The 27,372-nt window shown below is 41.7% G+C and overlaps 1 protein-coding gene across 1 annotated transcript in view; it reads right to left on the bottom strand.

Annotated features, from left to right (window-relative positions):
• The window catches only part of LOC130188352 (insulin-like growth factor 2 mRNA-binding protein 1), a 58,330-nt gene extending 31,332 nt beyond the window's left edge, over window positions 1-26,998 (bottom strand). The window contains 2 exon segments of the mRNA XM_056406672.1: window positions 25,478-25,538; window positions 26,520-26,998. Of these exon segments, the coding sequence (XP_056262647.1) occupies window positions 25,478-25,538; window positions 26,520-26,694 (236 nt within the window). The 5' untranslated portion in view covers window positions 26,695-26,998.
• Between the last annotated feature and the right edge of the window lie 374 nt (window positions 26,999-27,372).

The following is a 27,372-nucleotide window of genomic DNA, read 5'->3' as shown; positions in this document are numbered from 1 at the left end:
TTTTTACCAACTTTTTCAACACTTAACAAATGGCAGTAATATTAGTATTCATACCTGCAAACTCATGAGGGGTGAAAAAGGTGACAACGGGGGGGGGGGGTGCAGGTGATTTTTTTTTTCACCACACCACATCCACGTTTTTTGAAGCCTCAAAGCTTTTAGAACCACAACTAGTCATTTTATTGTTCTGACCACAAATCTAAATAATGATAATAAACAGTATAAGAACAAAAGGTCCTCCACTCTGACTCAGCCCTGTAATGATAGTAATAACAAATATACATTGTAATTATATATAATATGGTTAAAGTCATTCATGAACCAACTTCCTTTTTTTTCCTGAACAGTCCTCGTGGACTTTTCCCTGAATCTGTTCTGTCTCTACCTGTTTGTCACGATACTCATATTATAACTTTTATACATATTACATACCTGCCATAAATATCATGATACCCGATACCAGAATTCAATACAATACCATAAAAACAATATGGTACCATAAATACGAGACTGGTATATTTATCTATAATAGTAATAAATAAAACATCTGTATGGTTCACTTTTTACCAACTTTTTCAACACTTAACAAATGGCAGTAATATTAGTATTAATACAGCCAGATATGAATGAAACTACATGGTTCCATCAGAGCATTGATGATCCACTATGAGGCCGTTAGTCTCTGACCAGATGATCCACAGTTCATCAGGATGAGCAGCTGGAGAGTTACACAACTTTACAGACTGAAACATTTCACTTCTGGCATCTTTTTATTTGTTAAGCCGAAGTCTCTAAAGCTGCGCCACTTCTCTCGCTGTGAGCTGCGCAGCGCAGTGTGCGCAGACAGCTCGACACGGAGCAGCGCGTGCGCTCTGATCGCTCTTTTAATGAAGTATCGATACTAAACATATGCTAAATCACGTTGTGTTTAACGTACGGGTACTTTGTTAGTGTCGCTACACCGTGCAGCGTGACAGCAGCAGATGTCGCGGCTAACATTCAAGCTAACCTGAACCCCCAAACGCTGAAGACATCTTGACGCTGATTGGCCGAGACGCGACATGTCCCATCAAAGATGTTCTATTGTGAAGAGCACCCACTCCACATTTTCTCCGTGTCCCACTCCAATCTCATAAACGCCGGCCGGCCAATTGACCCCCTACCCCAAAACAAAAACTCTTCGGATCTACACGATTCACGTAAGTCACCTATTTTGGTTTCAAAACGGCGAATTTCGCCGAAAGGTGAGGGATTCTCATGCCTGCATGTGACCTTCTCCACTAATGAACACTCGTTACACGTCCAGACGGCCAATCAGCAGCGAGCCAGATGTTTGCAGCTGGCTGAGAAACTGATACGCAACCATTCACAGAGGACAGGCTGGATGGACTCCACTGTGTGTGTGTGTGTGTGTGTGTGTGTGTGTGTGTGTGTGTGTGTGTGTGTGTGTGTGTGTGTGTGTGTGTGTGTGTGTGTGTGTGTGTGTGTGTGTCTGTGTGTGTGTGTGTGTGTGTGTGTGTGTGTGTGTGTGTGTGTGTGTGTGTGTGTGTGTGTGTGTGTGTGTGTGTGTGTGTGTGTGTGTGTGTGTGTGTGTGTCCGGGGCTATTATTGTGAAAGGGTAGAAGGAAAGCAGTGGATCTTTGTGGAAGTTCAGACTACAGAGCCTCCGTGTTGCATCTTATTAATACATTGATGAATAATGTATTAATAAATAATTACGATATATATAGTAATATAATACTATGATATATATAATAATACAATACTATAAAACTACATTAAAGCATCCAACGTGTCCGTTGGATGCTTTAATGTATATGCTTTAACGTATTTGCATATACATATATACACACATATATATATAAATATATATACATATATATATATATATATGTATATATATGTATATACATATATATATAGATATATATATATATCGTTAAGCAGCGTTTGGCGTCCTCATTTAGTTTTTAAACAATGTGAATTCCAAAGCATACAGTATACCTTAAATTAAACAAATGACCAGCGAACTTCCCAGTTAAGGTGCGTTCACTTAATACCGCCGCCAGTAAGAGAGCGTATACAGGCTTACATTTTGAGCGTCTTTCTTTCTAAAACATATTCATTATTTCAAACTCGCGTAAATGAACATGTGAATATAACAAATGTTCATAACTTTTCCAAAACTTTTGTGATTTAAGTTTTTTCCATGACTTTTCCAGGTCTGGAAATTACCATTTTAAAATTCCATGACTTTTCCAGGTTTTCCATGACCGTACGAACCCTGACCTTCCACCATGTCGGAGGAGAGAGGGCAGATGTTGAATAATACGTGGAGAAAGAAGAGGACAGGTGTGTCGCAACGGGGCGGGACATGATGAACAGGTGACGCCAGAGCCCGAGTGGAGAGTCGACTCTAAACTCAGCCGCTTCTCCCAAACTGATCAACTCATGAATATCTTCTGTTGTATTTGTGTCATTTTTAGAGCTGCGCCATGATGGCTGCTGGGTAATATGCACAACGTGGTCCAAGAGAACATACGAGACCTGCTTTTTATTTGACCTCTCCACTTTCTCAGTACGGCAACCAGCATGCCCTCTTCCTCTCATCGGCCGGCCAATCGGGGCTGGGCTACATCCTTCTCCTCCGCACCGCAGAGACGGAGCCCCCTGTGACAGCTGTCACGGCTCCCCGATTGGCCCAGATTTATAGGGGAAAGGTCGCCTCGCTCGCTGCGGCCTCATTGGTCCACTGAACCTGACTTACAGGGGAACCTTGTCCAATCAACATGTAATACCGATGCCACCGTGAGCAGGAGCGGCCTGACAGCTCGGATGCTATCTGCAGAGGCACTCACTATGTAATATTTATGTGTGTGTGAGTGTGATTGTGTGTGTGTTCCATGAATAACCTTGCCCTATGTTTCTCTTCTGCCACTAACTTATTAATACTGCTTTACGTTACATGATCCTTTCATTATTTTACAGTTTCCTTAAAAACTAAAAATGTATCCTGATGAATACAGTTTATGAATTCACAGCTTAGAATATGATATATGCATTAATCAAGATTAGAAGGTTTTGTCCCTCTTAGACTTATATATATATATTATTAATTTGTAAATATATATTATATATACAGGACTGTCTCAGAAAATTAGAATATTGTGATAAAGTTCTTTATTTTCTGTAATGCAATTAAAAAAACAAAAATGTCATGCATTCTGGATTCATTACAAATCAACTGAAATATTGCAAGCCTTTTATTCTTTTAATATTGCTGATTATGGCTTACAGCTTAAGAAAACTCTAAAATCCTATCTCATAAAATTTTAATATTTCCTCAGACCAAGTTAAAAAAAGATTTATAACAGCTGAGTGTTTGTCAAGGCTCAGGAAACCCTTGCAGGTGTTTCGAGTTAATTAGACAATTCAAGTGATTTGTTTAATACCCTACTAGTATACTTTTTCATGATATTCTAATATTTAGAGATAGGATATTTGAGTTTTCTTAAACTGTAAGCCATAATCAGCAATAAATCAGAATAAAAGGCTTGCAATATTTCAGTTGATTTGTAATGAATCCAGAATGCATGACATTTTTGTTTTTTTAATTGCATTACAGAAAATAAAGAACTTCATCACAATATTCTAATTTTCTGAGACAGTCCTGTATATATATAAATATATACACATATATATATTATGTATTAAAATATATGTTTTTAAAATACATATATATATACTTTTAAAATATATATAAATATAAAAATATGTATAAACAAATATTGCTTTTTGTTGTACAGCTTTAGGCTCTCTATATATTTATTTATATATATTTATATAAATGTATGAAAAAAATATATATGAATAAATAAATATACATTTATTTAAAAATGTATATATTAGGGCTGTCAATCGATTTAAAAAAATTAACTAATTAATCGCACATGTTGAAATTGCGATTAATTAATCGCGATTAAAAGTTGTTTCCTTCTTTTTAAAGACCAAACTTCACACAGAGCTGTGTTTTCAAAGAGGCTCCTACATATACAGTGCCAGCGAGGTATTTAATATCGTGGATGATAAATTGTTTCTTCAGTGAAACATCAGATTAGTAAAAAAATATATATATTGAGACCCCATTGGTCCTGTCATCTTTAACACTGAACAGCAGAACCAGTGGCCTTGGTAACTGACTGACATTCACATATGTCCTGTTCACCCTCTGGAGGCTGGGCTCATTTTATACATTTTACAACAACAACAAAATTCACCGTTTAAAGTCATTTGCATGTGACACACCCCCACGTGTTATACATCAAACATTCCAGAACAATCTCAGCTCTGAAATGAGCCTCATTGACCTCGCGCCGTGTTCTCTGGTTCTCTGACTGACAGGCTGCTAAATGAGCCTCACCTGTGAGGTGGGAGGTCCTTTGTGATTTACTGAGTGTTCATTGGTTGTTTTTTCGCTAAATGTTGACAAACAAACGGATTGACCAATCACGTTGAAGGTTTCGTGTGACGAGTTCTTTCCGCGCCGCGTCACCCGACACGTCGCCCCTCCGTTCCTCTGTGTATCAGAGGGGGAGACCGGAGGAAGGAGGAGCAGGAGGAAACCCGACTGATTCATCCACGAGTTTAAACTGATTTCTGCTCCTTATTTTCGCAGAGAAATAATTGTTTTAAAAATGGAAACAGTGTTAAACCGTACTGCCGCGGTTTGACTCGGTTTGAGTGTAAAAACTTCAACGAACACCGGAAGTAAACAAAGTTACGTTAATTGCGTTAAAATATTTTAGTGCGTTAACGCGGCCAAATTAATCGCATAGATTAACGCGTTAACGCTGACAGCCCTAATATATATATATATATGTATATAAATGAATGAAAAAATATATATAAATAAATGAATATAAATGTATTAAAAAATGTATATATATAATTATATAAATTAATATATAAACAAATATTGCTGTTTGTTGTACAGCTTTAGGCTATATATATATATATATATATATATATATATATATATATACATTTATGTATTTATATATATTGATATAAATGAATGAAAAAATATATATAAATGTATTAATAAATATAAGTATATAATTATATAAATAAATATATAAACAAAACTTGCTGTTTGTTGTACAGCTTTAGGCTATATATATGTATGTATATATATATATAAATGAAAAAATATATATGAATAAATATAAATGTATTAATAAATGTATATATATAATTATATAAATTAATATATAAACAAATCTTGCTTTTTGTTGTACAGCTCTAGGCTATATATATATATATATATACAGGACTGTCTCAGAAAATTAGAATATTGTGATGAAGTTCTTTATTTTCTGTAATGAAAATTACACCAGGAGGTGCAGAACCAGAGCCGGCAGGATCATGAAGGATCCTCACCACCCCAACAACAGACTGTTTCAGCTGCTGCGGTCAGGCAGGCGCCTCCGTAGTCACGCTGCAAGAACAGAGAGACTGAGACGGAGTTTCTTTCCTCAGGCCATCAGGACTGTGAACTCCGACCTCACCAGGACCCCCACATAGACCCACACAACTGCCCCTCTTAGGCACACACACACACACACACACACACACACACACACACACACTTACTGTAAATATTGTGTTGTTTTTATTGTAAATAGTGTGTACTTGTTGCCCTTGCACATTCCTGCTGAGCATTGCCACTTTCATTTCACTGCACACCCTGTGTGTGTATGTGACAAATAAAACATCTTGAATCTCTTGAAAATGCAATTAAAAAAACAAAAATGTCATGCATTCTGGATTCATTACAAATCAACTGAAATATTGCAAGCCTTTTATTCTGATTTATTGCTGATTATGGCTTACAGCTTAAGAAAACTCAAATATCCTATCTCTAAATATTAGAATATCATGAAAAAGTATACTAGTAGGGTATTAAACAAATCACTTGAATTGTCTAATTAACTCGAAACACCTGCAAGGGTTTCCTGAGCCTTGACAAACACTCAGCTGTTATAAATCTTTTTTTTTACTTGGTCTGAGGAAATATTAAAATTTTATGAGATAGGATTTTAGAGTTTTCTTAAGCTGTAAGCCATAATCAGCAATATTAAAAGAATAAAAGGCTTGCAATATTTCAGTTGATTTGTAATGAATCCAGAATGCATGACATTTTTGTTTTTTTAATTGCATTACAGAAAATAAAGAACTTTATCACAATATTCTAATTTTCTGAGACAGTCCTGTATATAAAAACAAGATTTCATTTTCAGGATTTAGAATGACATGTTAGAGAGCAAGCGGGCCTCAAGTCTGGAATTCATTTATGGTAGAAGAGTGTGGGGGGGGGGGGCAACGCTAGGGGTCAAAGTTCAGGCTCTGCTCTGCGGTAGGCCTCCATTTTGCAGCGGCGAGAGCTCCATTTTGAGAAGATGGCCTCGGCCGTTATGTAATTACGGTGACTCTTTTTTCCCCCCACTCCATTTTATTTGTTTTAATCTTTGAATTAACAGAAACCCAACCGCCCCCCCCCCCCCCTCTCTGTGCATCGTGACGTCATGACGGGTCACATTGAGAACCGTGGTGTTCAGGTGTAGAGGAGACTCTGAGCTCCTAGTGCAGACCACGTGACTCTTAAAAAGTCTCCCCACCAACTGGAGCATGTGAACCTCCCCTCCACCAGCTCTCCCTCAGCTGTGCGCCACCTCCCCTCCCCCTCTACTCGCCATTTTGTAACGCCTATAGCCATTTCACGTGAGGGAGGGTTGGTGTGTGTGTGTGTGGGGGGGGGGGGGGGGGGGGGCACTATAGAATGTGTGCCATGAGTTCAGCATGGGGTTCGGGGCTGTGCGTCGGGCTGTTCTTATAGCGACCGGAGCACCGCGTAAATCCCTGCGCTGGGGATGAAGTGAGGGGGCTAAGGCTGTGCAATAAACAGATAAAATAGGTCCTTGTTTTAAGATTTAAGCTGAAAACGAACGCACCGTTAAATTAAACCGGTTGATCCCGGAGAGCAGCGACACGTGGCTCCGGTTAACCGGCCGAGTGAACCGGGTCACTTCAAAACGATGTCGCTCCAGAGCTCGGGTCAAACGCGGAGGGTAATGATGTGGATGTGTTTCTGTGACAAAGAGCATACATTGAACGCAACCCCCCAACCGGAAGCGACTGCATCGGAGGCGGAAACAGAGCCGCGCACGCTGCGTGTTTCTACCGTAATAGAGCTGGTCCGCGGGCCGTCGGGGGGACGGTGAGACTCGCGGAAATAAACTACGACTAGAGGCACGTGATGAACACTATTATTTATTATTATCGATAAAATAAAATATTAACTCTTTTAGATGACATACCAAATATTTAGAGTACCATAATTATGTGAGTCTGGCCTTCTATTGTGTGTGGAGGAAATAAAATGAAATGTCCTTGTGAACAACGAATAAATATATTACTTTTAAATAAATAAAAAGGAAATGTGTCGCAATTTCTCACAAAAGAGACGATATTGATACAAACTGTACAAAATAAAACTAATAAAACTTATGATTAAAATTACAATGCAGTTTTAACCGTCATGAACTTTTCCTTTTTAATAAATACTAAATAAATGAGACGTTTATTCAGGAACAAATGTAACTTAATTTATGAGATTATCATCGACATGTTTAGTGAATAAAAGTTATATTTAAGTCATTTTTGGGGCATTTATAAAAAATCATTTAACGCTGAAAATAAATTAATTCATTAATTTGCAGAAAATGTCATTTATTTATTCTCGGACGCATTTGTGGGATTAAAAAAACACAAAATTAACTGATGAATGTAACTCAAGTCAATATATTTTGGCTCGTTATATATTTGGTAAACAAAAGAAGCTCAAGAGTCAAAAAGAAATGAAGTTTCAGAGAGAAAAAAAAAAATCTGTTTGAAACGAGAACGAAAAGTTTGATTTGATGTTTTACATCATTTAAATAATGACATTAATTTAAGGATTTCCCAGAGCAATTAACCGACTGGTCCAACGACACGAGATCCATCAGGAGGGCAGAACTCTGATAACACAGAGAGGCAGATTCTTCTTGATTAGAAACTAAACACACACACACATACACAAACGTTGTGTGTCACTCAGAGCTCAACACACAACACACACCGTGTGTGTGTCACAACAATAAAATGCAGCGTTACGCTCCTGGAGAGCAAAGCGGCCTCCACACCACCCTGAAACAAAATGGGGGAGAAAAAGGGAAGGATGGGCGGGGGAGGGGGGGGCTGCTTTGTCCAAGTGTGTGTGTGTGTGTGACGTCAGCCTCAAATTTGTTTTGAATCAGTGAAGAACAGGGTGGGACCAACAGCAGCCTATAAGGAGGCGGTGAGGAAAGGGGCCCGTCTGCACACACACACACGCGCACACACACACACACACACACACACACACACACACACACGCCCTCCTCCTTGGTTTCCCTCAGGAGCAGCTCTGGACAGCAGAGGGCCGACTGAGCTGCTCTGACTTGATGTTCTGTAATAAACACACAAAGATTCAGTGAATAAACCAGTACTACTACTCTATTATAATACTACTACTCTATTATAATACTACTACTCTATTATAACACTACTACTACTAGTCTATTATAATACTACTACTCTATTATACTACTACTACTACTCTATTATACTACTACTACTCTATTATACTACTACTACTACTCTATTATAATACTACTACTCTATTATACGACTACTACTACTACTCTATTATACTACTACTACTAGTTCTGAGTTCCTTCACAGAACTCCCGCTCTCTTAAGGTTTCTCACGCTCTCCTTCATCGTTAAATACTAGGGCTGTCAATCGATTAAAACAAATTAACTAATTAATCGCACATTTTGAAATTCATTAATCGCGATTAATCGCGATGAAAAAGTTTTTTTTCTTCTTTTTTAAAGACCAAACTTCACACAGAGCTGTGTTTTCAAAGAGGCTCCTACCTATAAAGTGCCAGCGAGGTATTTAATATTGTGGATGATAAATTGTTTCTTCAGTGAAACATCCAGATTAGTTTAAAAAAAAGAAGTATATTGAGACCCCATTGGTCCTGTCATCTTTAACACTGAACAGCAGAACCAGTGGCCTTGGTGACTGACTGACATTCACATATGTCACGTTAACCCTCTGGAGGCTGGGGGCATGTTCTCCATTTTACAAAAAAATTTAAATTCACCTTTTAAAGGCTTTTGCATATGACACACCCCCACGTGTTATACATCAAACATTCCAGAACAATCTCAGCTCTATTCAATGAGGCTCAGTTGTCCTGGTGCCGTGGTCTCTGCTCTCTGACTGACAGGCTGCTAATGAGCCTCACCCGTGAGGTGGGAGGTCCTTGTGATTTACTGAGTGTTCATTGGTTGTTTTTTCCCCGAAATGTTGACAGACAAACGGATTGACCAATCACGTTGAAGGTTTCGTGTGTCGCGTTCTTTCCGCGCCGCGTCCCCCGACACGTCGCCCCTCCGTTCCTCTGTGTATCAGAGGGGGAGACGGGAGGAAGGAGGAGCAGGAGGAAACCCGACTGATTCATCCACGAGTTTAAACTGATTTCTGCTCCTTATTTTCGCGGAGAAATAATTGTTTTAATAACGTAAACAGTGTTAAACCGTACTGCCGCGGCTTGACACTCGGTTTGAGTGTAAAAACTTCAACGAACACCGGAAGTAAACAAAGTTGCGTTAATTGCGTTAAAATATTTTAGTGTGTTAACGCGGCCAAATTAATCGCATAGATTAACGCGTTAACGCTGACAGCCCTATTAAATACACATTAAATCCATTTATTCTGTAATTAATGAACTCGTCACTGCATCAGACCAGCTGCCTACTGACTCTGGTAGTAGTTACTAGTATAGTTTAGTTAGTTATTATAGTTAGTATAGTTTAGTTAGTTATTATAGTTAGTATAGCTTAGTTAGTAAAGTATAATTAGTATAGTTTCCATCAGTATTGTTAAAGTAGATCAACACATGAAAATAACTTTCAGAGTTATTTTTTATATTCTAGTGTCAAACAAATATAACATTTAAATAAAACATGTAGTAACAGGTACATCAATATTTATATATATATACATATATATATACACACATATATATATATACACATGTAATATATATACACACACACATATATATATATGGGGGGGGGGGTGCTGAGCGCTTAAACATCTCTCTTGTTCTGCCTGTTTTGTGATATACATGCCTAAAAGGTGTCTAGACTGAAATAATATCGGCATTATAATTATTATAACTATGAGGATTTTTTAGTTGCCTATTTTGTGGAGCCCCTCAGGATGTGGTGCCCTCCGCACAGCGCGTAGTGCGCTATGGGAGCGGCGTCGCTGGTTGTAGTTTTTAGCACAAACAACAATGAACTAGTGGAGGCGGCAAGGTGCTCCGTGTTGCCAGATTGGAGATGGTGAAGTATCGTACCAAAGGCTCAAAATGGTTGTATTTGGAGGATAATTATCGTGTATCTAGCAACCCTGAGATCGGTCGACCAATGACTGTTCTCTATACCGTCAGAGCTCACGTAAGGTGGAACATAAGGGAGATACCATTTCCAAAACTTGTAAGGGTAAATACTAGTTTATGAAAACCCAGAGAAACACAAATATCCGACGAAGCAAAATCCCGGATGTTTTTGGAATCCCTGCCGGACGCATTTCTTTCTTAGGACATGTCCGGGGAAAGAGGACGTCTGGACACCCTAATTTAAACTGACAGTTTAAATATTAGAGTGAAAACTTTACTACGAGCTCATTATTCATTATCAAATAATGAGGATTTTGTTATTAGTTATTATCAAATAAATAATTTTAACGAGCTGATATGTAGGAAAAAAATGCAATTAAAATAATAAAGATGTGTGAAGTCATTATAAAAACACACTTCACATGAACCGGCCGCGACAGGTGATGAATAAATAAATAAATAAATACAAATAAATACAAATAAATAAATACAAATAACTACAAATAAATAAATAAAAATAAATAAATAAAAATAAATACAAACAAGAACAAAAGAAAGAAAACAAAGAAACGTTAGTAATTAGGAACGTTTATTAGTTAATGAATGAGTGAATCCCTCAAAAGGAAACCGGGGGGGGGGGGGGGGGAAGAGACATGTTTCACTTCCTCAAGTTTCACACGAGGAACATGAGGTCCATTAGTCGGCCCTAAAAATACACATCTAGCTGTCAATCACCTCGGGGAGGAGACGGGGAGTCGTGTTCCCCCAAAGTACAGGATCCAGCTGTTAGAACAAGTCCTGAGACACACACACACACACACACACACACCTCCAGCTCACGTGAGCGGTGCCGTGGATGTGATACGGCACACCCCCGGCTGGGGGAGGGGACTCTCTCCTCTCCTCTTTCTTTCCCTTCCTCCCTTTGCAGCTTGTGTGTGTGTGTGTGTGTGTTCTAGACATGTGACCAGCAGGCATCGCCTCCATTTTAACTCTTTGAGAAGCATCACCAGGAAAGAGACCATGGAGGAGGAGGAGGAGGAGGAGGAGGAGGAGGAGGAGGAGGAGGAGGGAGATGAAACATAGCGGCTCCAGTGAAACAGGTTGTATGTATTAAGGGGCGTGTGTGTGTGTGTGTGAGTGTGTGTGTGTGTGTGTGGCCCCTGCTGCATGCAGCCATTGGCCAGATGTGCGGAGGTGTGAGAGTGGGCGGGCTTCTCCATCTTAAAGCAACAGGCACCCCTTTTTCCACCACAGTTGACACACACACACACACGCACACGCACGCACACACACACCACGCACACACATATTCTGTCATACATTAGCACACATTAGCCACCATGAGCTAACAGCGGCTAACAGCAGCAGCAGCTAATGCGGTGGTTCTCAAACTTCTGTCGCTCCACTTTGGAAGAATAAAGTCTGAGCGTCTTCAAATAACAGAATAAAGAAAATCACTTTTAAATAAACCAGATCGCTCCAGACAAAAACAATAACAAGTGAAATCGCTTTGTTAAAACAATGAAAATTAAGTTGTGTAATAAATAACTCATATTTGGAAAATAGCTTATTGATTATTGTGGCTGCAATTAACGTTTAATGTTTAGCATTAAATATATTTTCAAGATAACAAGAAGTGAAACCTGTGAAAAACGAAACACCGAGCTTCATGTGAGCAGCTGAAGGCTCCAGTGGTGCCTTCAGGGACCTCCCGTCTCCTCACAGAGTGAACACAGTGGTGCCTTAACCCTTGTGTTGCCTTCGGGTCAATTTGACCCGATTAAATATTACACCCTCCTGTCGCCTTCGGGTCAATATGACCCGATTCAATGTTTAACCCTCCTATTACCTTTATATTTACTAACATATTTTACCCTTGAGGTCAATATGACCCCAACTATTAATATCTCCAGAAAATTATTAGAATTAATATTGTTTTCCAAGTTTAAGTGTGAGGTACTTTATGTTTGTTTGTTGACTCCCGAAAGAACACCGACATTAAACATTGAATCTGGTCAAATTGACCCGAAGGCAACACAAGGGTTAAGGCAGGGGTCCCCAACCCCCGGGCCGTGGCCCGGTACCGGTCCGTGGCTTGGTTGGAACCGGGCCGCGGAAAAAAAGTGAATAAATAAAGTTTTACATTTTTTTTTAAAAATCAGTCGGAAAAATATATTATTTTGAAAAAGGACCGGATACACCCGTGTGTACCTCTGAGCCGCGTTCAGGAGTCTTAAAAGTTCGGGTTTATCGCTGCAGGCGAGTCTCACGCGCCGAACCCTCTGCTGGCGGCACAGTGACAAAGAATCTTAAAACAGATTCAACCTGCTCAATGAATTCTGTCACTTCAGGGAAATGACAACTGTTTTCAAGTTGGCCGATGAAGTCGCTGCTGTGTGGGCGAGTGAACAGCGGAACATTCTACATGTTTCAGACGTTGACCGGGTGGAAGAGGCTTTTCAAAGAGTTTGAGCGGTACTCCAACCACAAAAGACCCGACTGCAAAAGAACAGACCTGCAACCCATTTGTAAACAAACCCACCCGGTGAATCGAGCCCGTCCGAGCTAGAAGAACATGTGTTGGAGATGCAAATGACGGTGGCCTTAAGGGACATTTCACACAACAACTCTGCCTGTTCTAATGACAGCGACCAGAACTCGGTGAGGAGCAGCGGACCAATCACACGTCTGTGTCGCCGTCTCCATCAGCGGCTCATTGCAGGTAAACAAGCGCGGCTCACACTAATGCGGCGTCATGATGAGTTGTAGTTTTGGCACTTTATGCCCTTCGTATAATTGTATGACGTCATATTTATGACGTCATTTATATTGCCGGTCCGTGAAAATAATTTCTGACACGGAACCGGTCCGTGGCTCAAAAAAGGTTGGGGACCGCTGCCTTCAGGGACCTCCCGTCTCCTCACAGAGTGGACACAGTGGTGCCTTCAGGGACCTCCCGTCTCCTCAAAGAGTGAACACAGTGGTGCCTTCAGGGACCTCCCGTCTCCTCAGAGTGAATACAGTGGTGCCTTCAGGGACCTCCCGTCTCCTCACAGAGTGAATACAGTGGTGCCTTCAGGGACCTCCCGTCTCCTCACAGAGTGGACACAGTGGTGCCTTCAGGGACCTCCCGTCTCCTCACAGAGTGAACACAGTGGTGCCTTCAGGGACCTCCCGTCTCCTCACAGAGTGGACACAGTGGTGCCTTCAGGGACCTCCCGTCTCCTCACAGAGTGAACACAGTGGTGCCTTCAGGGACCTCCCGTCTCCTCACAGAGTGGACACAGTGGTGCCTTCAGGGACCTCCCGTCTCCTCACAGAGTGGACACAGTGGTGCCTTCAGGGACCTCCCGTCTCCTCACAGAGTGGACACAGTGGTGCCTTCAGGGACCTCCCGTCTCCTCACAGAGTGGACACAGTGGTGCCTTCAGGGACCTCCTCACAGAGTGGACACAGTGGTGCCTTCAGGGACCTCCCGTCTCCTCACAGAGTGGACACAGTGGTGCCTTCAGGGACCTCCCATCTCCTCACAGAGTGAACACAGTGGTGCCTTCAGGGAGCTCCCGTCTCCTCACAGAGTGAACACAGTGGTGCCTTCAGGGCCCTTGTGTTTATGAAACTGACCACGCTGATAGCCTCAGGCCTGTGTAGTTCAGGGTCCTCTGTACACAGCGTGTCTTTAGAGACTCTCCTCTCCCTCCATGTCTGACCGGCTGTGACGCGTTCAGGGAAACATTCACACGTCTGTAATATGTGAAGTTCTCCCCCTCACCTGTGATACCTCGGCCCCCCCACCTGAGGGCCGCGCCCCACAGTTTGAGAACCACTGGACTAATGTGTGAGAAAATGTGAATTTGACTATTTCGGCGTTACCGCTGGACCTGTTCCCTCAGAGCCGGGACTGAACCTCCTGAACAGAGACCCTCAGTCCACCAGGACCGGTTCTGCCCCTCAGGGAGGACATCCAGAACCACTCACTGGACCTCATCAGCTCGTTACGAGGCGAGATGGCGTCGTTCCTTTCGTGGTTTCCTCTCATTAACGGACCGGCTCTTTGCCGCCGCCGCCCGATTGGTGGAGCTCGCCCAGGGAGACGCCGAGTTGCATTGTGGGAATTGAAGGAGGCCACTTCTATTTATTTTTTGCAGCTCGACTTCTTAAACGTCTCGGCTGCTTTGATCCGTTTATATTCCTGTTTTCATCGTGTCTTCAACATAAAGAAAGTACAAAGCTACATTTCTGTTATTTATTAAAGCGATAAAAGATCATTTTATTTTAAACATAACACAAAGAAACGTAAGTCTTGATGCTCGGTGTATTTTAGGGTTGACGTGTATTTGCCGCATTACGTCATAAAGATGAAGTCAACGGGCCACGATTATGATTCTTAAGATAGAGTCATGGAAGCCCAATTAAATTATGTTTTATTTGATATGTTAAAGTCAAGAATATCATTCAATTGAGTTATAAATATCTTTGCTTGGTGTTATTAGAGTGAATTCTTCTCTTTTCTAAAACCAGACGGATACATTCTGAGTGAGAAAGACTTCAAAGAAAGATCAATATTCAACCCAACTTTTTATTATTAATAACAGCTATTTGTTTTATACACACATGCATGAACACACACTAACCCTCACACACACACACACACACTGAGGGGAAGGTGAAAGGTAATTAAAAAGGAGGAAGGAACCGGTGCAGAGGGGAAGGACAGCAGCCGACTTAAATTACGACTACGGAGTATTGTTTGTTTGTTTTATCTTTCAGCAACTAAAACAATACGTTTTAATTACCAATGATCTAACGAATTTAATCATTATTATTAGATCGAGAGGAGAAAACAATACGGAATCATCTCATCAGGTGATGAATATTAGGAAAGACGACGAAAACTATTGTTTTACCTTTCTACAGGAAACTTCTCCAAATTAACAAAAATAAATCTAAATGTTGATGCAGGGGAAAAAAAGAATATGCTTCCACTGTTTATATAAATATATTTATATATATATATTATATATAAATACATATATTTATTAATATGTATTATATCGATAAATAAAAATGTATATTTGTAAATATTTATATAAATATATGTATTATAAGTATATAAATAAATATATTTCTTAATATATTTATTATATACATTTATTTATATATATAAATATATATTTATATATACATAAATACATATATATACACATATATTACATATATTTATTTATTAAATACATTTATATATACATTTATTTATGTATATATATTTATATACATACATTTATAGATATATATATTATATATTTATTTATTTATTTAGATATATTTATTTAATAAATAAATATAAACATTCTGCCGTGTTGAATCCAGGAGTCTCTCTGGTTCCTCCTCGACAACTTTGTCTCAGTGATGTTCTAAATGTGTCTCAAACTGACTCGGGGTGGAACCAGAGACCAGAACCAGAGCCCAGAACCAGAGCCCAGAACCAGAGTCTGGTTCCTCTGGAGCTTCCTTCTCCTCCTCGACATGCTCTGTGGCGTCGTTCTGTGTTAAACTGGACGAGTCACGCTTCGGATCATCTTTTTAAACTATTTGGTCACATAAAACACGATCAAGTGATTTGTGTTTCATAAACTATCGTGTGTTGATTCTTATGACGCGATCATAACCACCATGAGGGGATACGAGACGTTAGAGGTCATGTGACCACGCGACCACACCCAAAACCTCAAACACACTTCAAATCTCACTGCGTGGTCCCTTTTTATTTTTAAAGCATGAAAATATATATATATATATATATATATATATAAAATCGCTTTAGTTTGTTTGATCTATCTATCTATTTATCTATCTATACATAGATCAAACTAAAACGATTATATATATATACAAATCCCTTTAGTTGTAGTTAGATCTATATATAGATAAAACTATATATAAATATAAATATATTATATATATAAAATCGCTTTAGTTTGTTTGGTCTATCTATCTATTTATCTATCTATACATAGATCAAACTAACTAAAACGATTATATATATATATAAAATCGCTTTGGTTTTAGTTTGATCTATATATATTAAATATATATATATATATTAAATATATATTTATATTAAATATATATATATATTAAATTGCTTTAGTTTTATCTATCTATACACAGATCAAACAAACTAAAAGGATTATATATGTAAAAATCCCTTTAGTTGTAGTTTGATCTATATATAGATAAAACTATGTATTATATATATATATATATATATATAAAATCACTTTAGTTTGTTTGATCTATCCATCCATCTATTTATCCATCTATATATACATGGATCAAACAAACTAAAACGATATATATACAGGACTGTCTCAGAAAATTAGAATATTGTGATAAAGTTCTTTATTTTCTGTAATGCAATTAAAAAAACAAAAATGTCATGCATTCTGGATTCATTACAAATCAACTGAAATATTGCAAGCCTTTTATTCTTTTAATATTGCTGATTATGGCTTACAGCTTAAGAAAACTCTAAAATCCTATCTCATAAAATTTGAATATTTCCTCAGACCAAGTAAAAAAAAAGATTTATAACAGCAAAACAAAATCAAACATTTGAAAATGTGTTTCCAGGTGTTTCGAGTTAATTAGACGATTCAAGTGATTTGTTTAATACCCTACTAGTATACTTTTTCATGATATTCTAATATTTAGAGATAGGATATTTGAGTTTTCTTAAGCTGTAAGCCATAATCAGCAATATTAAAAGAATATATATAAATCATTGTAGTTTTAGTTCGATCCATCTTACTATATAGCAGAAGTTAATTGATAAAAAATAATATTTTACGCCGATATTATTCCGGATTAGATTTAGTTTTTTTATAAATTTAATTTTCCAACAATCTTTGTCGCAGCGTTAAAGTTCGTTGTAGTTTTTTCTTTTGGGTAATTATGTGATCGTCAGCACGAGGTGGGTCGGGGGTCAGTGAGGGGTCAGCTTCTCCCCAAACAGATCCAGTCACTGAGGGTAGTTTACGGGTTCTTTGTCATTTTTATTGATAGTACAAGCAACAACAAAAACTTTATTTATTTCAAAATGTGACGAGTAAATGGTCTTTTAAACATTTTGAGTCATTTAGAGATTAAAAAAAATTGTACCACTCTAAATATTAAGAAAATTATATTCATTTATTTACATTTTTGAAAGAAAATCATGTTTTTTTTTATGAATTGGTTTCAATAACTACAGAAACACAATATTTGATCCAACAGAAACTCACAGAACTCAAGAACAACAACGAAGGTAAGATTTAAAAAAAAGGCTTTCGGGGTGAACTGTCCCTTTAAATAATGACGAAAACTAAAAAACGGGACACTTTTCTAACACGTATGACAGAAATACACACACACATGTCGGTACCGTATCTCCAGATGTGTGTGTGTGTGTGTGTGTGTGTGTGTGTGTGTAAGTTAAATTTTTTGTGAGCAAAAGAGTCAAAGTCGAGGAGGAAAAAAAAGCAGGAAACACAGAGAGAGAGAAAGAGAGAGGACAGATGGTTTGAAACAATCAGAGAGAAGGGGTGAGGGGTGGGGGCTTCTTAAAGAGACAGTGTATGCATTCTATTCATTCAAATCAACTGAAATAGCCTCTGAGCCTCTTCTCTCCTTCTCTCTCTCTCCTCTGTGTTGTAATCTCCCCCCCCCCTCTCTCTCTCTCTCCCCCTCTCTTTGTCTTACTTTGGCTCCGGTATTAGAAACCTTAATATTCACTCAACTTTGTGTTTGGATTATCTGCTTTTTTCTCCATTGTCCTTTGTGTCCATGCTGATATTAATTTTAGGTTATTTTAAATAGTTTTTATTTACTACATCTGAATTTATATTTCATTGCCAATCCATCGCCGATTAAAGCTGGGAAACTCACTTGAGACGAACTAAATGAAATACACACATTAGTCCACATGCAGCAGCAGTGACATCAGGACTATCAGTGCCTCATTTCCCACAATGCAACTGCTCCGACGCCACAGGGAGACCAATCAGAAGAGATACCGGAAGAGACGCACAGCCTCAGAAACACCTTCACCAGGTATCTCTTGAAGCTGAACTACACATTATTATTGTTATTATTATTATTACATTAACACAGGGCTTCATACTATGTTCATATTTTACATTATTGTCAATTTCATGTGATTTCTATTATTAAAATAACTACGTCCGTTAAATAAATGTAATGAAGTAAATAATCGAGTAATGTATAATCTAGAACTTTAAGGAAAAACAACTAATAATGACTTTCATTATTAATATTACATTAATATTTATTGTTTATCGTCACCACAGCCAAAGCTTCTCTTAGAACCTCTACGACATTTATATCATTAAAAGTAAAAATATAAATAAATCATCGAATCCTCCCGCAATATATATATATATACACATAATAAAAATATATCAATCTTTTTATATATATATTTATTTATCTATTTTATTATATATGTATATATATACATGTATTAAATATATATATATATTTCTTTTTATATATGTTTATATTTATTTATATTTTTTATAATATATATATACAGTATATACACACACATATATATATACACACATATATAAATATATATATATATAAAAAATATTTGTTGTTAAAGTATGGGTCTATCAGTCAGCTAAATGAAACGTTCTTCTTCTCTTTGTGTCGTTTGAGACATGACGGGTGTGTGTGTGTGTGGGGGGGGGGCTACTTCCTGGATGTTGTTTCAGCTTTGTCGCCATGACAACATAAACAAGCGAGAGTCCTTCAGCCTCTTACGCATTTCCCTTATTGTCCGATACACAGGGTCCACACAGGGCAGTGAACGCCTCACAGTGTGTGTGTGTGTGTTGGCCTCCATGAGATCCTGGAGCAGGGGGAGGAGCCACCTGACTGACGCTCTGGACGCTCTAGAGTTACATGATGGCCTCACAGACGCTCCTCTACCAGAGCGGCGTCCGCTCACAGCGACGCCACACGAGCAGAACGGGTTCACCGCTTCATCCGCTGTCACTCGCCCTCAGCCGGGATCGTGCAGAGAGAGAGAGAGAGAGGGCTGGATGTACTGTACCAGAGAGAGAGGAGGGGGGCGAGAGAGAGTGAGCGCAGCAGCGAGGGAGGCGCTGCCGCTACACGATTGGTCGCACCCCCCTCGCTGCCTCCGCCCACCGTCTCCTCCTCCTCCTCGTCCGCCATGAGAGGAAAGAGAAGACGAACCACGGCGTGCTGTGTGTGTGTGTGTGTGTGTGTGTGTGTGTGTGTGTGTGTGTGTGTGTGTGTGTGTCTAACCTCCTCTTCCTCTCTAAGATCCTGGAGGAAGTCTCACACCAGTTGTGTGATTTTCTACATCATCAGTTTATTTGAGGAGTTTCAGTCAAAAAAACACAGAACATGACGGGTTTAGAGTTAGACCCTCATGGTTCTGGGTAGGGATGCACCGATCTGATCGGCGCCGATCCATATCGGCCGATATTCCCATTATCGGTTTTGATCGGCGTTCTCAAAACGGCCGATCAGATGACGTAACATCTGCGAGAAAAACTATCAGAGACGTTTCAATCGCGCCGCACAACGGAGACGATGCCGGCGAGGCCGCAGAGTGAGAGGTCAGAGGTCAGAGGGGATCCTCACCACCGAGCGGCGTCCCCGTCCCCCGAGTTGAATCTCTGGGTCGACTCAGCCGACTCTCACATGTCTGCCCCTAGAGACTGATGCTCACGCTAAACACGTTCAATCGGGAGCTAAGAGGGTTTTGATAAAGTTAGCGGAAGGATTTAAGTGACAACATCCGGTTTTGCAAAGTTAGCGGAAAGAACCACGTGAAACAACATCCGTTTTTCAAAATAAGATGTCGACAAATCCTACACTATTACATATAAAAGTAAACAATGAACTGATTTTGTATCTTTATAGATCGTTTCTGAGATTTAGCTTAAATTATGCTAACATTAAAACATTTTTACTGTACCAAGGAAGAGTTTATAAAAATAAGTCAGTCTTTTGTATGTTATGAAAAGTCCTGTATATAGATTTCCCCAAGAGTTCCAGGAAATGAATGATGCAGATGTGTTCCATACATATCGGAAATCCCCTACAATAGCAATCAAACAATTGTAATGTATCAATTAGGACATTTTTCAAAGTAAAAGTCCTAAATGTTTAAAGAAATCTGTAATTTCTTTAATGTTTGAGGTGCTTTATGTATGTATTTCCTCATAGTCCTAGGCCAGTGGTCACCAACCTTTTTGAGCCCAAGATCCCTGACCTCCGCCTTCATGACGACAAGATCTACCTATTGAGGCGTTGAGAGAAAACAACGGTCCAGACTGGACTTACGACTTTTTATTTGGCCTAATTGTCATTTTGGTCCAGCGTTCAAATTGATGTGACCAGGAACACAGAATTTAAGTGTAATATAACAAGTAAGATATTTGTTAACCGCACACAATATGAACAAGAAAAAACACATTTGCAATGAGCAGCTGGATGAACTACCAATATAAATGTTGTATTTATTTACATTACAGCACAAAACTGACAACATGATCAGTCAATGCAACTCATGTAAGTTCAGCTCTCATCATAATGCCATCAAGTCATGTGACTCCAGTCAGTGTGATGGCTGTGACTGAACTCTGTCTGTGAGCTTGTAGTTAGTTCATAATCACAGACAGCCAGTCTGAGGCCGTCTGTCAGCTGTGTCAGTAATCCAGCTCCTGGTCTTTGATTTGGTGATTTTCTCAACTCCACTGACGAGTTTTTCGGGGCAAAATTGGTATTCATGAAAGTTTTCTCATCTGGGATTGGTTCTGAACTCAGACCGTTGGTGACTACGTTCACATCAGCTCTACAGACATCCTCAGATTTAAATAATTTTCATAATAATAAATATGAGAATCACCATTTGTGACTCCTGCATCTGTCCCTTTTCAAATAATAGAATAAATGCAATTGCAATCACTTTCAAGAAAACCAGATTGCTCTATCAGACAAGAAAAAAAAGCTCAATGTTGAGTTTTTGTTTTGAAGGACAACAGCAGAAAAGCCCAACTCACGGAGGTAAGACCTGGTAAGTCGCCAAGAATCTCGGCTGTCGCGCATGCGCAGGCGTAACCTGTTAATGCCGTAACGTAAACATGTACACGAAGGTACAGGCATTTCAACATTTATTTATTGATGACTTAGTTTTATGTCGGTGTACTTTGAGCTTGTGTAATATGTGAAGTTATCAATAAAGGTCTTTCTGCATTTCCCCCTGCGCCCCACCTGTAGTGGTACGTTCCCCTCTCGGGGCGCACAGCTGAGAACACGGCTGTGTAAGCGAACCCGTTTTCAGGCGTTCATGAATCAGGCGGAGATCTTTTCTGACGTCAATCTTCCAGTCAGAAAGAAAACATTTCAGAAGACACCTCAGAAAATGTTCGAAAACAAGGAACAATGTGTTTCTGAATTTATTTTCATTTTATTTTGGAGATCGACAGGGAACGTCTCCGAGATCGACCGGTCGATCGCGATCGACGGGTTGGCGACCACTGTCTTAGGCAATAATGCTACACAATAAATAGAATGCTTCAATCGACACCGTGATCGGTGATCGGTATTATCGGATCGGCAGATACTGATTTCAGTGATCGGTGATCGGCACCAAAAACCTGATCGGTGCATCTCTAGTTCTGGGTTTAGGGTCAGGCCCTCATGGTTCTGGGTTTAGAGTTAGACCCTCATGGTTCTGGGTTTAGGGTCAGGCCCTCATGGTTCTGGGTTTAGAGTTAGACCCTCATGGTTCTGGGTTTAGGGTCAGGCCCTCATGGTTCTGGGTTTAGTTAGACCCTCATGGTTCTGGGTTTAGTTAGACCCTCATGGTTCTGGGTTTAGAGTTAGACCCTCATGGTTCTGGGTTTAGGGTCAGGCCCTCATGGTTCTGGGTTTAGAGTTAGACCCTCATGGTTCTGGGTTTAGGGTCAGGCCCTCATGGTTCTGGGTTTAGGTTAGACCCTCATGGTTCTGGGTTTAGGGTCAGGCCCTCATGGTTCTGGGTTTAGAGTTAGACCCTCATGGTTCTGGGTTTAGGGTCAGGCCCTCATGGTTCTGGGTTTAGAGTTAGACCCTCATGGTTCTGGGTTTAGGGTCAGGCCCTCATGGTTCTGGGTTTAGAGTTAGACCCTCATGGTTCTGGGTTTAGGGTCAGGCCCTCATGGTTCTGGGTTTAGGGTCAGACCCTCATGGTTCTGGGTTTAGGGTCAGGCCCTCATGGTTCTGGGTTTAGGGTCAGGCCCTCATGGTTCTGGGTTTAGAGTTAGACCCTCATGGTTCTGGGTTTAGGGTCAGACCCTCATGGTTCTGGGTTTAGAGTTAGACCCTCATGGTTCTGGGTTTAGGGTCAGACCCTCATGGTTCTGGGTTTAGGGTCAGAATCAAATGAAATTAACACACTTATTGTTGGCGCTGCTCCTCAGGCGTGTCGGTGCTGGGCGATGGCGCCGCGGTGGGTTCCGGCCCGACAGGTCCAGAGCAGAACCATCAGGACAACATGACGGGGAGCTGCTGGGGGTTCAAGCTCGACCCGTCGGCGGACGAGCGACCCATGAAGCCCGCCGCCGCCCTGGAGGAACACGGCGCCCGCAGCGCGAGGAGGGGAGCGGACCACCGAGCCGCCGCCACACGGAGCGGCTCGCCATGAAACACCAGAGTCCAAGAGATGAAGAATACTAGTTCACTCTGGACGCGTACGACACACGAGGAGTGATGAGGATCTCAGTGTTTCAGTGTTTCAGTGTTTCAATGTTTCAGTCTTTCAGTGTTTCAGTCTTTCAGTGTTTCAATGTTTCGGTGGGCGTGACCTCTGATGTCTCGGTTTACACTCGCTGCTGCAGCCTTTCGATACGTTCTCCTCTCCAGGGAGGACGGCTTGTTCCCTCTGAGCGACCCCCCCCCCCCCTCACACACACACACACACCTCCTCCTCCTCCCGCTGACCCCAGCCTGACACACACATGTCCATCAGCTTCCTGAAACAGAAACTCCTCCGTCTCGCGGCGGTCATCTTTGATTCAGACGTGCTGCGAGGGGCTGGGCGTCTCCGCCGCCTCCTATAGGACGAGAGCGGGGGTGGGGGAGTCGGAATCCCAACTTCCTGTTACATCACTGCTCCCCCCCCCCCCCCACACACACACACCTCCATTGAGCTTCTGTGTCAGACCTCTCCAGTGGAGATACCAGCGGTTGCCAGGTTGGTTGAGGAGGTTTTCCCCCCCAACATTAAAAATGGTGTTTACAACATTCCAGGCCGTCAGTTTACGCTCCCAACACGACGTTCAACGCGGTCCAGCCCGCGCTTCTCATTTGAGGAATATCATCCAACTTTTAATCTGTAGTTATTGATGCTGCTGTGAAGCGTTTGACGCAGGTGTACGGCACGTTTGTCTCTTTGTATTTTTTGGGGGGGGTGAATTGGAAGAACTGGTCATCTGATCAACCTGGACGTCCCATCACGGACTCACTGAACCAGCCGGGAGGATGGCGATGAGCGGACCCCTCGGGTCCGGAGCGCCTGCACTCAGACGGCGCCGAGCAGGGGGAGCGGGACCATACGTTAGAGAGATGATGCAAAATAAAACGTGAACGATCGGCTTGTTTCAGCGCTGAAAGGCTTCGTCGGGGCCGACGGGGGAAACCACAAGCAGGGAAGGAGGAGGAGAAGAAGAAGAAGTTCACAGCGTCGTCATGTTGCCCTCGTGGAGCGACACCCCTCTGCGTGGCCCACGGAGAGACCCCCAGCTCCCCCCCACACACACATCACCTTTATCACCACGGTGCCTCCAGGTAATTGCCCAGGATGATGTGGGACACAAACACAACTATTTACCGACCCGCTTGAGCAAAGCCCCCCCCCCCCACCATGTTGGCTTCCCCAAGATGTGATCCACACACAGTGAAGGACACACCGTCACAGAGTGGCTCAGTCACCATGCCGACACACTTCATATAAATATTTGAAATACTATATATATATATACAAAATTAACTAATTAATCCTGTAATTTAATCATAACGCATTATTTTTCACAGCACTAATATATATATAAATATATATAAATCTAAAAAATCTGATACAATTAAAAATATTTGGCCAAATGTTCAAAAACATACATTAAATGAGAATGAATCAAACGGATTTAAATCCATGTCTACAGGTGTGTATGTTGTGCATGAGAAACACACACACACACACACACACACACCAGTGTGCTCCTGCTCCGCTCGTATGTGGGCCAGAGGTCACGGCTCGCCGTCTATAGGCACATTCCATAACACTGTTCAACGCGGGTCACGTCTGGCTCCAGCGGAGCGGCTGACCCACAATGCACCAGTATACCCTCCACAGGTCCCTTAAAACCACTCACTGCGATAATCAAGTGGCCTTTTTTTAAAAATATATGCACAAAACAAAAAAGCACCGGCGACCAGAGCGACGCAGAAACAGAAGAATAATGAACAATATGACGATCATAAATCCACAGAAACTCAAAATATCCAAAATGTTGTTGCAGGAAAGGAATGAAGCAACAGATGTTTGCACAATTAAATAGATGACGAGTTCCACGCTGAAGAGTTTAGAAGCTGCTGCACGGACCACACACACACACACACGTTGTGTGTTTTAAACCCGGACAGATAGAAGAAGAGAGTAGGAGGAAGAGGAGCAGGAGGAAGAGGCCCGAAGGTATCTAGAGCTGCGTGATGCACACCAGCATGGAGACACCCAGCAGAGGCTCCACACATGAAATGACCTCAATGGAGGAAGAGTTTGGGCAAAGGGGGGGGGGGCAACGCGGGGGACTGTGGTTGTTGTTGTTGTTGTTGTTGTTTACCTTTGCTTCTTGGGGACGGAGTGCTCCACCTCGATACGTTTCCCTTTAAGTTCCACTTTACCTGAAAAGAGAGAACAGGCGGGTCAGAGCTCTCACTGCGGCTGCGTGCGGCTGCTGGAGGCCTATGGGGAGACGTGGTGCCTTCAGGGTACACAGACAAAGTGGGGGACGGAACAACAGATAGCCGGCGGCTTTTCAAAGGGAAGTAAAAAAAGAAGAAAAACGGGGTGAGGGCTCAAAAAGGGACTTAATAGAATAATAAAGTCATGGAACAAGTGGAGCGTGGAGTGGTCACGTGACCCCCAAGACATGACACCCACCGGGATGAACTATTCTCTCTGGCTTTGTCTCGTGCCAACATCTTGGGGAGTTCTGGTGGAGGCTAGGAGAAGAAGAAGAAGAAGAAGAAGAAGGAGGAGGAGGAGGAGAAGAAGAAGTCGAGCGTCTGCTGACATGGCGACCTCGCTTCCTCACGTCACATCGGTGTGTCCGTCTCTCCACGACCGAGGCTCTCGCGCCGATGAAGCCGCGTCGGTGCGTGGCCCGCACCGCACGGCGGCGGCGGCTCTATCTTTGTCGTAGTGGACTCAAAGGGGGAGGGGAGGCGGCGAGATCACAGGAGGGAGCGCCGCCGTCACTCAGCCCGACGCTGCGCGTGCATTAACGCTCGCTTAGTCGGAAAGGCACGCGACCTCAGCACGAAGGCGTTATTACAAGTGTTATTTTATAAATACCATTATTGTAAAGTAGGCGCGTGCGTTACGGTGTCTTTAGCTCGAGGCTACGTTTACTGACCGTACGTGTGGGTCCCCCCCCCCCACACACACCCTCCTCTACAAAAGTTGAATGGCTCCCCCGGGCGCACCGCTCAGCAGACGCCATTAAAGCGAACGTCAATACAATAATTGTGTGAATGTATTTTATTATTTTTTACGCGTGTTTCGAGGAGCGCACCGCGGGAGAGGTGTGCACGAGCACCGGCGTGCACCGCTCCCTTTCGGGATGAATGGACGGCGTCCAGGAGGTCCACACGGATACTCACCGGAGAACGTCTCGATGGCCTTCATGGCCCACTGGTCGTCCGGACAGTCCACGAAGGCATAGCCGGTCTTCACGAGGAACTGCCCGGTGAACGGGATCTTGTGCTCCTCGAATGTTTTCCCCAAGTCGTCCGCGGTCACGCTGTCGCTTAGATTCCCGATGTACAGCTTGTTCATGGTGGTAGTTGTGTTCTCACACACACCCCCCAAGTCCCAAAAAACCTGAAACTGAACCACAACTAAAAGTTTCCTGAATTTAGATAAACGCGCAACAGAAAAAAAAATTCCACTAAACAGAAAACCGCGGGAGGAAATCACGCTGGAGGGGAAAGAGTGAATAAAAAGTGAGAATTATCTTGCAGCAAACACACCCAAAAAAAAAGAAAAGTGTAAAACCAGATGGTCACGTTGAATTTCGCCGTAAATCCAGTAGAAGTGAAGCGGGAGGAGACGAGCAGCCGACGGCCTCGAGGAGGAGGAGGAGGTGGTGATGGTGGATGAGTGGGGGGAGAACTATGGCGGGATCATATCGGGGAAAGAATCTCTCTCTCTCTCTCTCTCTCTCTGAGGGGTGACCCCGCCCCTCTCCTCCTACTCGATTCGCCTTCTTTTTTTTCCTTCCTTTTTTTTTGCAAAGAGGAAACCACGTGGCCTATATGGAGTAGGTTAGAGGAGAGGAGGGTTGAGGAAGGGGGAACCCCCCCCTCCCCCTTCTCATCATAGGGGATATTCACCAGATGAGCGCATGTGTGTGCACGGACGCGCAATTTAATTCCGTACTGTACTAGTGCGCGCGGTGTGCCGTATACTGTGGTGTGTGTGTGTGGGGGGGGGGTCATTTTAATTCAACGCGGC

This window comes from Pseudoliparis swirei, chromosome 23 (genome assembly GCF_029220125.1).
Source record: "Pseudoliparis swirei isolate HS2019 ecotype Mariana Trench chromosome 23, NWPU_hadal_v1, whole genome shotgun sequence".
Taxonomy (NCBI): Eukaryota; Metazoa; Chordata; class Actinopteri; order Perciformes; family Liparidae; genus Pseudoliparis; species Pseudoliparis swirei.
This window is presented reverse-complemented; position numbering and strand designations above follow the sequence as displayed.